The sequence below is a fragment of the Lutra lutra genome, chromosome 10 (assembly GCF_902655055.1).
Source record: "Lutra lutra chromosome 10, mLutLut1.2, whole genome shotgun sequence".
NCBI lineage: Eukaryota > Metazoa > Chordata > Mammalia > Carnivora > Mustelidae > Lutra > Lutra lutra.
This window is the reverse complement of record NC_062287.1, coordinates 65050724-65064894: the sequence shown is the minus strand read 5'-3', so window position 1 is coordinate 65064894 and position 14171 is coordinate 65050724. Positions and strand designations below refer to the sequence as shown.

Genomic DNA, 14171 nt, shown 5'->3' with positions numbered 1-14171 from the left:
TGACTCAAACACCAAACATAAGGACTTAGTTCACCTCGTGACAGCACTCGTCTGCGGGTCCAAGCTCCAAAATCAGGGTTTTCAGGGAGTATCCCTCAATTCAAGTCCATCTCATTATGTGAAAATATACAGATATACACAAAACCTCACCCTGTTGTATTAAATCAGGCAGTTTAAAATGCATGCTGTTCTTGTGTTTTTATTTTCTAAGTCCATTTTACTAAAAAAAAAAAAAAAACGCAAAAAACAAAAAAAAAACAAACATACAAAACATTTTTAATATATCTTAGAAAATTAGCAAAAAATTAAGAAAGTTCAGCATATTACATTGTACAATATTTAGGTAAGAATGTTTGCAAATTATAAATATTTGTTCTCTCTCAACATAGGACATCATAAAAATACATTTTTAAAAACTTTCTTCATGTGTAATTCCTATAAATGATCATATCCCTATTTATTAAGGAAAAGGCCTGATTATAACAAGCATTCACAAACTCCTGAAATTTTCTGTACAGTAACTACAAAAGAAAAAGCAAGGGGGTCTGGCAGCAGGTTGACCCTCCAGACCATTTTAAATATTAGAAAGAATTCAGTTAGTATCAAATTACCACTCCAATGGGGCTTAGTTCATCTCTGTGCTGTCTTTCATTCCTCAGGATCTATCAGCCAAAGCACTTGCTCCCTTGAGTTGGGGCCACCGGGGCCAGGACGTGAATCAGCGGCAGCGCATTGGGCAGAAAGCCCCGCACAACTGCACTGGGAACCACCAGCGGGGACAAGGGTCACACGTCGCCAGGACAGCCGGAGCAGCAGTCGCAAGCCTCCCGGGCAGTGGCACCCGCAGCAGACCGGCGGGCTGGTTTAGAAGGCTGCGCTCGGAGACAGGGACCTGCTGCCACAGAGGAGGGAGAGCGGGCCACAGCCCAACCCTGTCTCCGACGGCGGCTGATGGCGACCCCCCGCACGGTGTGTGCGTGGCCCAATTCCCATGAGCACCTGAGGGAGCTAAAGGGAATTTTCAGAAGCTGAAGTTTTCAAGGAAAGAGTAGATAAAGAGCTTGATAGGGTCAAATTTTTTTTCTTTTCAGGTGAGCCCTGATTTTCAGGCAGAGAAATCAGAAGGCTTCCTTAGTATATTGACCTGATAGGAGGCGCAAAAGGAAAAAGGTCAGAAGCGGCAAAGCCAGTTCCTGTGTCATTAGCATCGAGCTTTCCAGCTCTACGGAGCTGCGCCCCCAACGGGCCCTGCCCCTCGTCACCCCCTCACTCCGTGCTCTTCTTCCCCTTCCAGCTCTTCTCTCTCTCTTCCAGTTCTGCCTGGGTAAAAGCCGCAGGGCCCCAGTTAGTGACCAGGTGAGGGTTTTTGGAACCTAAGGGACAAACACACATTAAATATAGGAAGTACCATACCCTTCAGTTAACATAACCATTTCCCCACAGATAAGACAGTCCCTTTCTCCTTTATTTCTCCTCTGAGGAATATCCATCAATGTCATACCCACCAAAACCACCAGAAGACGAATGCAAAGGGAATTCCTGGGTCTTCTTATCTATTACAGGGCAAGTTACTCAAGAGCAATTGACCCCAAACAGTTTGCTTTCTATGTATTTGGACTAATGAAGACTTTTAGCACAATTCAAACACATAAATAAAACAGAGGAAAAAATTGGGAAAATATCTGATTACTCTAAGGAGTGTGTTACCTGGCTCTATCAATCGAATTAATCCTTCGTGCTGGGCCACTTTGTCCTTCCAGCTCTTGGTCTTACTAGTTGCCATCTCCAGCTTCTTCTTAACTCCCTGGAACACAAGGAGATTTTGGATAATGCAAACACAACGGGAGTTCAAGAGCCAAATAAAAAATGACTGGGTGCTTACTATATGATTGCGGGTTATTCCAGGAAATCCTCCCAGTCTCTCTCAAGAGGAGGAACTCTTATTACCCCCATTTTACAGATGTGGAAACCAGATGCAGAGAGCTTGAGTAACCTGCCTGAGGTCAGCTAGAGGACCTACTCACACTGCTACACATGAACGGGTAAGACCGCTGTGTGAGCATCACGGCTCGCCACTCCTTGGCTCCAAACGCCGCCTCCCCTGTCCTGCGTGTGACAGCAGGTAACTCTCCTTGCCAGTGGGCACCATTAAGGTTGGTCAGTAAAGGGGACTGAAGGGACACTGGAGGAAGGGCCTCTGCTTCCGGGTTCCACTGGACCCTTCTCGGTTGCGGAGAACCTGCCGCTCTCTCAGCAGCTCCTATGGCAGGGGGCACCCCAGGGGCTCAACCCATGCCCAGAGGACAGCCTCCCAGTCATAGCTCTTCTGCCGTCCCGGGGGCCAAGGCCATGCTCTCTCCAAGGAGGTCAGGATCACAGCCACGGGCATAAGGGGCAAGGATCAAGGGGGACCCTCTTCCAGCTGGGTCCCCTGCCTCAGGCGCAGAGACATGGGCTGCTTCCTGTACCTGCCATTGCTGCCTCCTTAGAGTCTTCACTGCCTAGCAGGCAATCCCCTCATTGTGGCTAATAACTGCTTATATTAGACCTCTCCTGTTCAAATTACTGTGTGCCTTTTGACTGGACTTGACCTGATCCCCCTCACCACCTATAAAAACTACTACTTCTCACAGCTAAGCAAAATTCTCACTACAGCTTCTTAACAGCTAAGCAACTGTTGTTCTTTCTAAATGTTTAAGTTTTTACTTTAAGTCCAGTTAGTTAAGCAAGAGGGCTAGATTAGTTTCGGGTGCTTAAATGTTTGTTTTGGAAACCTGAAATCCAGGCATCACCTCGTACTGCTCCAGCGCCTGCTTCCGCTCGAGCTCCAGCTGCGCCAGCTGCTCCATGGCTTCCTGCAGGGCCCGCTCTTTCATGACGCGCTGATTCTCCAGCTCCTGCTTCTCCGCCTCGGTCGTCTGAATGGCCTGCTGCTGCTCCAAGTGCCACTTTTCCAGTTCAGCCCTCTTGGAAGACTCTTCCTCGAGCAACCTGTGACACAGAGGGCTCAGGATCTAACCTGCCCAGGCGCCCACACCCCGGCAGATGCCAGAGCCCCCGAGGCCATCTCAGCCAACCCTCTTCTTTCACGAGGAAGAAACGAGCCACAGAGGCCCACATTCCTAAAGCTGATAAGGCGACCCGTGCCGCCTGTCTTGCTCCTCTCTGTTGCACTCTTGTTTGAAAACAAATTAACATTTATGAGAGGTTTACTGTGCCACAAACTGGGCCAAGAACTAAGTGTATTTTCCTAAAGAATCCCCACAATAAACTTAAGTGCTATCAGCATTCATAGTTCAACGATGAAGAAAGGCACAAAAGCTAAGTGACCTGTACCACGTCATTCACCGGGCAGGTGGTAGAGCCAAGTTGTGAAATGTGCCCGGGCTGCTGTAACAGCAAAACAGCTCTCATCTCGTACAGACCTACGACAGAGGACAACGCTAACAAACTAATGAAGTGAGGGAAGAAGGAGCCAACAGAAGGCAGACTAAATCAGCTCCCACTCGGCTGAACAATCACTACATGTATGTCACTCCCTTGACTTCTCGACTGCTAACCCATCAGTTCCCAAGGTACTGTCATCCCTCCAGATGAAGCAATAAAAAATCAGGGTGCTTGTAAGTACATTACACAGATAGTAGTGGATTTTTCACCAAGGTTTGTGTGACTCCAAAAGGTTATCTTTGAGTCACAGGCTGCCTATCTAAAATATCGAGCTACAGAGGCGTTTAAATAAACTGAGGTACAGCCCAAACCTGTACCAAGTACAGACGGTGTGGTTAGATGCCAGCCCAGTACCAACACACCTCCAGTGGCCCGACCATCAGCACACTCTTCCAAAGCCAGCGAGAGAAGGAGTAAAGTGACGGACCAGACGGCCACATGTCGCCAGCCCCAGCCTCCCTGCCGCAAGAACTACCTCTGCAACACCCTGCAGGGCACTTATCCGACCGTCTGAGGGATGGCCCACCCACTGCTTCACGAATCCAGCAAGTTTATTTATAGGTAGCCGTGGAAAGTTCTTCCTGGACTAGGAAGAGCTCTCCCATCTACTGTCCCTAGTTCTACACAGGACCGGCCACTCCCTCCTTCCAGAGTGTAAGACCCACAGCTGAACACAACACTGCAAATGTGCTGTGACCAGTGTTCGTCCACCCACTCAACGTGTGCATGTATGATGCACCTTCTGTGTGCTTTTCTAGGCACTGGTGATACAACACAGAACAGGAAAGGCCTATTTCTTCATCCTAGTGGTTAGAGTATAGAAGGGGATGCACGTTTGCAGGTGTTCAGGCTGCCCAGTCTGAATCCCCTTCACGTGTCCAAGGAATCTGCACAATGGGCATCTTGATGGGAAGCAGGGCCCATCTCCCACTACGGAAGCCAAGGCCAGACCCCTGCCCTCCTGCCCTTTGGCAGCCAGGGCACAGTGGAAGCCCGAGCTGGGCCTGCCTAAGCAGACGCGTTAGGAAGAAACGAGACTCTGGAACGTGGACTCGAAGCAGCCGACACATAAGAGCAGAGACAGTGGAGACTTTATCTTGCTGGAGGTGTGAGCATCCTGTGTTGAGTGACAGCAGAAGGCGTGGGGACCAAAACATGGTGCCAGTGCTGACGTCAGTGGCATCCTCAGTGGGCTCTCCCCCAGCCTGGCTGGTGCTCTGGCTGGGCTGCTCAGCCTTGGTTCATGCCTATGTTCAGACCAGGCCACCTGCCTGCTCTACACAGATGGAAAGCCTGTCTAGGGCCCTAGAAGCCAGGGCCTTCCAGGGCCCTAGACCAAGAGTAAACAAGTTGGCTAGCTAGGCCTCCAGGGTCTCTCTGGTCCGGCAGACACGCCTCCCTCTTCACCAGAACGTTAGTCATTCCTAGAAACGACATTCGCCCCAGCGAAGCACATAAAGACACAGGAGACAAACAGATCTGGCACCTGGCCTGAAGCTTCCGCACAGTCTCCTCGTCTTGCCGGGCCTGTCTCTCATCCTCCAGGGCCTCCTGCAGCTTTAGGTACATATCTTCCAGCTCCCGGACTCGCTGCAAATACTGTTCCAGTTCAGAGGACTTCTGGGCAACTTGTTCTTCCATCTGCTGTCTGATCTGATGGCATAAAAGGGTCATGTTACACTCAGGCTGACTTTATCCCCAGGGAACGTCTCCCGCTGCTCCCGCTGCTCACAAGGGGCTGCTCCCAATGGCCAGCCCTTGCCACAGCCCAGCAGGATGGGCAGGGCCCCGTCGCGTACTCCCAGACTAAAGATGGAGCAAGGAGAACACCGCAGCCAATACTAACACTGAGACCGCACGCACAGTCGGGGCCACAGGCTACAGCCCTCATGCTGTCTTTCTGCCCAGGGAACATTCCATCCCTTCCACTCCACACTTTAAGATTCAAGTCAAGAAAAAAAATCGTTTCCCTGAATAATTTCTCTTTAAATTCCTTTCTATTATACAACCACAACCTCTTTACCCACAGTCTTCTCTAAAAGGAATGAACCTCTGCCCAGTTAGAACAGCCAGAGGGAGGGTTAAAGGGGAAAGGGACGACTGACCAGCAGCCAGCGACTCCTCTTACCTGGCTGCCTCCAGGCCCCTCTTCTTCCTCCCTGGGACACATCCAACCTTGGGGGGACTCAAGCACCCAAGTTAGCACCCTAACAAGTATATGGGTTCTCCTTTCTGTATTAAACAGTTTTGAATCTCAAAAATTGGAAGACAAGGATATCTGAATGTAACAGCACACACATCAGCATATGTGTTCGTGGTTTATGAAATATTCTCACTGCTCACTTCCTCGTCCTAAGAGTCATGAGAGATCACATGACAACACCTCCAATGTAAAGAGAAAACTTATGCTCAAAAGCAGGAGCAGAGAGGAAAGAACCCAGCTCTTCTGGCTGTGAGTACAGCACTCCTTCCCCCAACAGCTGCTTGCCTATGAACATTTCTTCCCTAACACGAATATATCTATCTCAACTCCAAGCAACAAAAACTTAATAAATGTCACCAGCATCTATTTGATGGGCACTGGGCTCAGTACTCTCCCATACATTACAACTCCACGTAAGACCTGTGTTCCAATGAACTAGCTAACCACCTCCAGCAACCTGGCTCTTGGGTGTCTTGGGGGATGGATCAGAACTGCTAAGAGAAGCAGACCAGAATTATATGTTCTCATGATTTCAGAACCTCCCACTTTGCTCATGACAGAAGAAGAATGTCATGGAACCCGTGCTTTCTTTTTCCATAGCTACTTATTTTCCAAGCCAGGACTCTTTGAGAAGGAAAAAGAATGCTGTTAATAATTATATCAGGATGGCAAGGACTAGCCCAGCAAACCAAGACATATAGTCACCTTAACCACAGTACTTATCACCCCATTCCATGAATTTCTATTCTGGGGTACTAAAAGCAAGGCTTACGTCTTTTACCTTTATATCCTTGGCCTGGTGCCTGGCACATAGAAGGTGCTCAATAAGCCCATACTGAATGAAGAAACACAGAACTTCCCCATGAGCCCCCTGCAGGTCAGAAGCATAGCCCAGCTGACAAGCTGGCCTCCCTCCAGCCTCCCAGGCCTTGGTCCCTCCCTCTTCACCCAAACTGGCTCTGTGAGCAAATGTAGCAGGTCCCAGGTTCCCAGCTGTGTGGCACTCACAAGCTTCTCTCGCTCCAGCTCTGTGCTGAACCTGGCCTGTAGTTCCACTTGAGTCTGAAGACGTTTCTTTTCTTCTGCTGCTGCACGAGATGCTGCTTCTTCCAGTTTCTACCCAATCAAAAACCCACCCCCAGAAAAGCAATAAATATTAAAGTGAAGGTGCATTAGGAAAGAAAAATGGTGGCACGTGGGTGGCTCAGTCGGTTAAGCATCTGACTTTGGCTCAGGTCATATTATCAGGGTCATGGGATAAAGCCCCACATTGGGCTCCACTGGACACAGTCTGCTTGGGATTCTCTCTCCCCGCTCCCTCTATCCCTCCCCACTGCTCACTCTTGCACGTTCTCTCTCGCTAATAAATAAAAACAAAGTCTCAAAAGACCTATCTTTACACTTCAAGGAACCAGAAAAAGAAAAAAATGAAGCCCAAAGTTAGTAGAAGGAAAGTAACAATGACTAGAGCAGAAATAAATAAAAGAGACCAAAATGATAGAGAAGATCAGTGAAACTAAGCTCGTTAGATAAACAAATTGACAAGTCTTTAGTTAGACTCACCAAGGAAAAAAGAGGATTCAAATAAATGAAAGAGATGTTACAAAGGATACCACAAACTACAAAGGATCAAAAGAGATTAGGAATAATTATACACCAACAAATCAGACAACCTAGAAGAAATTTACAGATTCCTAAAAACATACAACCAATTTGATTACTAGAAGGAGATTCAATTAGTGATCAGAAACCTCCCAACAAACAAGCTGTCCCAGGACCAGACAGTTTCACTAGTGAATTCTACCACACATCCAAAGAAGAAGTAATGTCTATTCTTCTCAAACTTTCTCTCCAAACTCATTTTATGAGGCCAGTGTTACCCTTATATCAAAAGCAGATACAAGAAAAGAAAATCAGGGGCTAGTATTCCTGATGAACACAGATGCAAAAATCCTCAATAAAATATTAGCAAACCAAATTCAATAATACTTTAAAAGGATCATATACCATGATCAAGTGGGATTTATTCTTTTGTATAATCTAAATTTTTGAGCCATATGATTATATTATCTATAAAAAGATTATATATTTTCTAAAGAAACCACAGTAGAAATAAAAGTTATTTGGGAGAGGAGGGGGATGAATAGGGAGAGCACAGAGGATTTTTAGGGAAGTGAAAATAAGCCTGAATGATACTGTAATGGTAAATACATGGCATTATACATTTGTCCAAACCCGCAGAATGCAGAACACCAGCATGAACATTAAGAGAAACTATGGACTTTGGGTGCTATGAGTATCAGTGCAGATTCATCAATTTTAACCAATGTACCACTCTGGAATGGGAGAGGCTGTGCGTGTGTTGACACCGGAGGTACATGGGAAATCTCTGTATCTTCCTTTCAAATTTTATTGTGAACCTAAAAGTGCCCTACAAAAATAAAGCATTTTTTCAAAAACAAACAAACAAAAAAAAAATGTGGGCAACCCCCTTAAAGAAACATATTAATTTACAAAAACTACATGATTTCTTGTTCTTTCTTCCAAATTAAGTGAGGCCAATCAAGTCTTACAAAACCCACAAACATTATTGAATTCCAGGTGATTAAAATATTCATCTAAGCAGTTTTTTCCCTAAATATGTTTCAACAAAAACTTGATGAATTTTATTTCTTTATGAGAAAAGGAAAACTAAAGATTATTAAGGCTCTATAATAACTTCTCAACACTTAACAAATCCCAAATCAGTTTCTTAAATAATTCTGTAAATCTAGGTAGGAGGAGAGCTGTCTAGTCTGGTCTAGGCCTTGCCAGCTCTGGGCATACATTCACATAAAGCAGAACAGGGCACCTACATCCTCATGGGAGGCAGAGTTTAAAAGAGTCTAAAGGCTCAAAAAGATGCCAGATGGGTGAATCTCAAATGCATGATGCCAAGTCAAAGAACACAGCCTTGAAAACTTATACACTGTGCAGTTCCATTTATATGACAATTTGGAAAAGGCAAAAATACAGGAACAGAGAAAAGATCAGTGGTTGCCGGGGGTTAGGGATTAGTGGACAATCTGAGTACAGCGGGCAGCGTGAGGAAATTCTGTGGGGCAGTAGAATTGTTCTGCATTCTGTCTGTGCTGGTTCCAAGAATCCAGACACATGTAAAAACTCACACAACTATATATAAACCATGAATCTTACTGTTTGTAAACTGCCAAAAAATTAAAACGAAAGAAAAAAGGACACCAGAACTTTCAAATTTTGGCAATACTCTATCCTAACTTGGGTAATAGTTTCAGGGGTATTCATTTTGTGATGCTTTCGTACACACTCTTTTGTACTCTCTTCTGTAGGACCTATTGTATAATTTTTTAAAAATTATGAAAGAAGGACAACAAGCCCAGATTTCCACCCCACTCTTCTAATATCCACTACTGCCATGTGTACAGTGGATGAAGGAAGCAGTGATCACATACTACAGGTGCTCATCCTAGCCTGTTACGGGAGTTTTTAAAGAAAACACATTACAGCAGAAAGGCAAGATGCAAGAGTGATTCAGGAGGAAGAGCAACAAGACCTGAGAAGCTGCTTTTAGAAAGTAGGCATGTCGGGGCACCTGGGTGGCTCAGCTGTTAAATGCCTGCCTTCAGCTTGGGTTATGATCCTGGAGTCCCGGGATCCAGCCCCACATTGGGTTCCCTGCTCAGCAGGGAGTCCGCTTCTCCCTCTGCCCTTCATCCTGCTCATGCTATCTCTCTCTCAAATAAATAAATAAAATCATAAAAAAAAAAGAAAGAAAGAAAGAAAAGAAAAAAGAAAGTAGGTAAGCTCTCTAGAAAATAGTATGAAGAGTCCTCAAAAAGTTAAAAGTAGGGCTACCCTATGACCCAGCAATTGCCCTACTGGGTATTTATGCAAAGGATGCAAACATTGTGATTCTGCACCCCAAAGTTTATAGCAGCAATGTCCACAATAGCCAAAATATGGAAAGAGCCCAGATGTCCATCAAAAGATGAATGGATAGAGATGTGGTGTGTATACACTCGACAATCAAAGAGAATGAACTCTCGCCATTTGCAACAACATGGATGGAACCAGAGGGTATTATGCTATGCAAAATAAGTCAGAGAAGGACAAATATCATATGACTTCACTCGTACGTGGAATTTAAGAAACAAAACAGATGAACATAGAGGAAGAGAAGGAAAAATAAAATAGAGAGGGGGGCAAATCATAAGAGACTCTTAACTACAGGAAACAGGGTTGCTGGAGGGGAGGTGAGTGGGGATGGGGTAACTGTGTGATGGGCATTAAGGAGGGCACATGATATAATGAGCACTGGGTGTTGTATGCAACTGATGAATCACTAATAATATACTGAAACTAATAATATACTGCATGTTAACTAAATTGGATTTAAATTAAAAATTTAAAAAAGTAAGGTATGATGGATGGGAACAACTTTCTCGCTTCATACACCCACATTAATTCCCAAGGTTACAAAAGTACTAGAAAATTCTTTGTGAATCTAACTCAGAGGATGTCAGCACAAAGTGTGGCATCTCCATGGACTAGAAAGGGAGAACCCCACCAGGAATGTGGGGGCTTATACTGTGAGTATCTCCCATATTCCACGGCAAAGGTGCTACAAAAGAGGTAGGAGACACAAAAGGGTCTTTGATCTTGTGGATAGCGGGTGCTCACTGATTCAAGGCAGAAACAAGGAGAGTGGCCATACAATGAGGACCATCACCTCCAGAACCATGATACAGCTGAGCAACAAGGTTTTCCAATGAATGTCAATTATCCTATACAATCAATAGTACTTGATCTCCTAGCCCAGAGATGGAAGGAGAAATTGACCCAGACTGCATCTTTGATTCCAAACGGTAAGTGAGACCCACAGTTCTATACTAAGAGTATTCATGAGTAAAGCTAAGGGGGGAAAAAGCTAAAAAAGCAACACACCACGCCCAGGTCACCAAAAGTGACCTTGACATCGAGGAAATAAAATTTCTCATCTTTCTCTGACAAAATTCAACTGTGCTCACTATTCTTATAAATGTTCTTGTCCAGTCAATGAAATGCCTTGCTGACCTGAGACCCTCATACTTTCAAGGCTGGGAAAACCAGGATGTCTCACTCAGCAATCTAGATACACTTCCTGAGAAAATAATTTACCAAGGCAGCTGTCTAAAACTGCACGCACCTGGTCTTGGCAGACCCAAAGCTTGTCAGGAAGGTAGCTGTGGCCCCTACAAGGGAAGAGAGAGCCCCCGCAGCCCGGCGTCCACGCCCACCTTCCTCACGGTCTCCAGCTCCTGCTGCTTGTTTTCGTTGGCAGCCTGGAGCTCCTTCATCTGTCGCTCCAGCTCCTCCTGCTCAGCCAGCAGCTTTTTCCTCAGTTCTTTCCGACGCTGGCGGGCTTCTTTATGTGGTGGGGGGCTGCCCAACTTCAACAGATGGATAGTAGAATGAATGGCTATAAAAGGTGTAGGACAGAAAAAGGGATGGACTGTTTATTCTTCGTAAGCCTAAAATGAGGATGGCATACTGGGAAGAAAACAAGAGGCCCAGTGGACTTTCTGCTTCTGCCACTGAGTGCTGGTCCGCCCTTCCGTAACTCATAACCTGCAGCATCGGTCTCCTCATCTCTGAAATGAAAGATGTGATCTCCAGAGTCCCTTCTAGCTCTAAAATTCCATAACTGCGTATCTATTCCTAAACAGATACTTGATACGGGAATAGTGCACACATTTGAAGAACTTACAACACTTTCAATTCCCTTCTCTGTATTTCTTAAAAGGCCAAATAAGAACAAGAAGTAGTAAGAGCTGAGATTCAAACTTCCTGATATCTGATTTGCTACATGCTGGGTTTAGTGTGCCCTTATCCATGCCTTATGAAACCATATCCTTATACACTCCCTTCCTGAGATGGTAAGAGTAGCTACCATTTATTGAATACTTGCTATATGTGTATCTTTACATGCATCATCTCATTTTTATGTATTTTCCTGATTATTTTAATTAATTTTTTGAACAGCTATTACTTTCACATTGTTCAAATTCAAAAGCATGGAAAGACATACAGGAAAAGTCTCCCTCCTGCTCCTATCCCAAGTTCTGGCTTCCCCTCTCCATTACCAATTAATGTTAACAGTTTCTTGTGCATCTTTTCCAGAGATATTTTAAGCATATACAAATAAATATGTTTATGCATCCTCCATCTTCTTTTGACATAATACACTTTTCTGAGCCTTGGTTATTTTCACTTAATTTATCTTAGATAGCTTTCTGTATCAACATATAAAGCATTATACAGGGCACCTGGGTAGCTCAGTTGGTTGAGTATCTGCCTTCGGCTGGAGTCATGAGCCCAATGTCTGGGATTGACATCAGGCTCCCAATTCAACTGGGAGTTTTCTTCTCTCTCTCTCTCCCTCTCCCCCTCCCCCTGCTCATGCTCTCTCTCATTCACACACACAAACACACACACACTCTCTCTCTCTCTAATAAAATCTTTTAAAATAAGTAAAACAAATAAATAAAACATTATACATACTGTACAGAACCCCATTTTGTTTCTTGTATCATTTATTCAACCATTTGCAATTAATGGACATTTAGGTTATCTATAATCTATCACATTTCTGCAATGATGTGCCATTTTTTAAATGTGCAAGTGTATCTTCATTATCTGTTAACCCTCACAAAAACCTTAAGAGGTAGGTACTATTTTTTTAAAAGATTTTATTTATTCAGACGAACCACGAGAGACTGTGGACTCTGAGGAACTGAGGGTTTGGGAGGGGAGGGGGTGGAGGGGTTGGGTGGGCCTGGTGGTGGGTATTGTGGAGGGCACGTATTGCATGGAGTACTGGGTGTGGTGCATAAACAATGAATTCTGGAACACTGAAAAGAAATTAAAAAATAAAAATTTTTAAAAATTATGTATAACTTCACTTGAAACAACAAAGAAGACTTCTGTCAGTTAAAAAAAGAAAGATTTATTCATTTGAGAGAGAGAGAGGTAGTGAGAGCATGAGCAGGGAGGAGAGGGAGAAGCAGGCTCCCCACTGAGCAAGGAGCCTGATGTGGGGCTCAATCCCAGGACCCTGAGATCATGACCTGAACCAAAGACAGAAGCTTAACCAACTGAGCCACCCAGCTGCCCCAAGACGTAGGTACTATTATTATCCCCATTCTATGGAAAAGGAAAAACAGCTACAAAATTCATAATTCAAGTGACCTAGGAAAGAGGATTTAAACCTAGGTGCACTTGCCTCAAAATCTTAAGCCACATCAAAATGACCAAAATTTTCAGTATAATTATACTTATGTCCAAGGATATCATATTCAGAAGCTCCTTTCATGACTAAAAAAAAAATCTCATATGTAGTGTTTCATTCTTTATTAATTTTAGAATACTTTATAAGTTATTAAATCAAAAGTTTGTGTTCTTGAAATAATTATTTAAAACTAGTGATTTCTTATGAAAATAACAGATCTTAAAAATTACTGGAAATATTCAAAAGTGATTGCATTATTCCTCTTTTGTTTTCTGTTTATTAAAAATTCAGGATGGTCACTTCAAAATCCTTCTAGTCCTTAAAAGTAGAAGTTCCATTCTCTTTAAATAGTAAAAGTTAATAAAACCTAAAATACCCAGTCTATAATTTTCCCATAAGCTTATTATACAAATGAAACTGATGAAAACTTTGGGAACTCTTCTCAATTTGTTTTTCTTTCAGCTACTATGCTGCAGGCAGAAAAGAGAACAATGAGAGAACAATGCCTTTAGCATCTTTAATGAGATTAAAATACAAAGGCCGAGCTTTCAAGTTATATCATGACAAATAATAAAAACTGTCTTACCCTGAATCCACTCCTGTTTCTTCTTCTTATCTGAGGCACTGATTTCAAAGGTCTTATCAAAACATTTTATGAGAAAAAGACATTTCTTCCCATCTTTGTCAGGCAAGGACTAACACAGAAAGCAAAATCGGTTTTTTAAAATTTTATTTTTAAGCATTTAAATTTAATCTCAATTATTTATACAAATCCGGCTGAAATTCAACATCAATGAAAAATGTCTGTAAGAGCATATTTCTGATTTACAAAATGCTACTCTTTAGGCAACATTACCTATGGTAACAATGACCTCTGATTAGGATACTTGATCTGGACTGTGTGAACCACCCAACATCTGATAGGGACACCATGCTTTGGCTTTCTTAAGCACAGGGACTCTTATATGTGAGCACATCCCTTACAGGAACCCTGGAAGGTATATCCACATTGTTACAACAGGTACTGACCTAGTGCGCTACTAGACTACTAAGCCAGGGTGATTCCCATGTCCGCCTGATGCAGATCAGATCTTTGCACTTGGGCTGTTATTAAGAGCAAGCTGTAGCTCCTGTCCTATATCCGTAAGTAGACTGGTATGGCCTATGGTAAATCTTGTGAGTCTCCATGTTTAGCCGAATCTAAGAAGACCCCTTCGTGGACAGCGCACACCCTGG

The 14171-nt window shown here is 43.9% G+C and overlaps 1 protein-coding gene across 2 annotated transcripts in view; it reads right to left on the bottom strand.

Annotated features, from left to right (window-relative positions):
* Nucleotides 1–258: 258 nt before the first annotated feature.
* Nucleotides 259–14171, bottom strand: part of SWAP70 (switching B cell complex subunit SWAP70) — a 65050-nt gene continuing 51137 nt past the window's right edge. For both annotated transcript variants that reach the window (XM_047691802.1, XM_047691803.1), the window contains 7 exons: nt 13522–13630; nt 10945–11126; nt 6659–6766; nt 4934–5100; nt 2793–2991; nt 1708–1804; nt 259–1373 (listed from right to left, as the gene is read on the bottom strand). In XM_047691802.1, coding sequence (XP_047547758.1) covers nt 1267–1373; nt 1708–1804; nt 2793–2991; nt 4934–5100; nt 6659–6766; nt 10945–11126; nt 13522–13630 — 969 coding nt within the window. In that variant the 3' untranslated portion in view covers nt 259–1266. The remainder of the gene's footprint in view (nt 1374–1707; nt 1805–2792; nt 2992–4933; nt 5101–6658; nt 6767–10944; nt 11127–13521; nt 13631–14171) is intronic.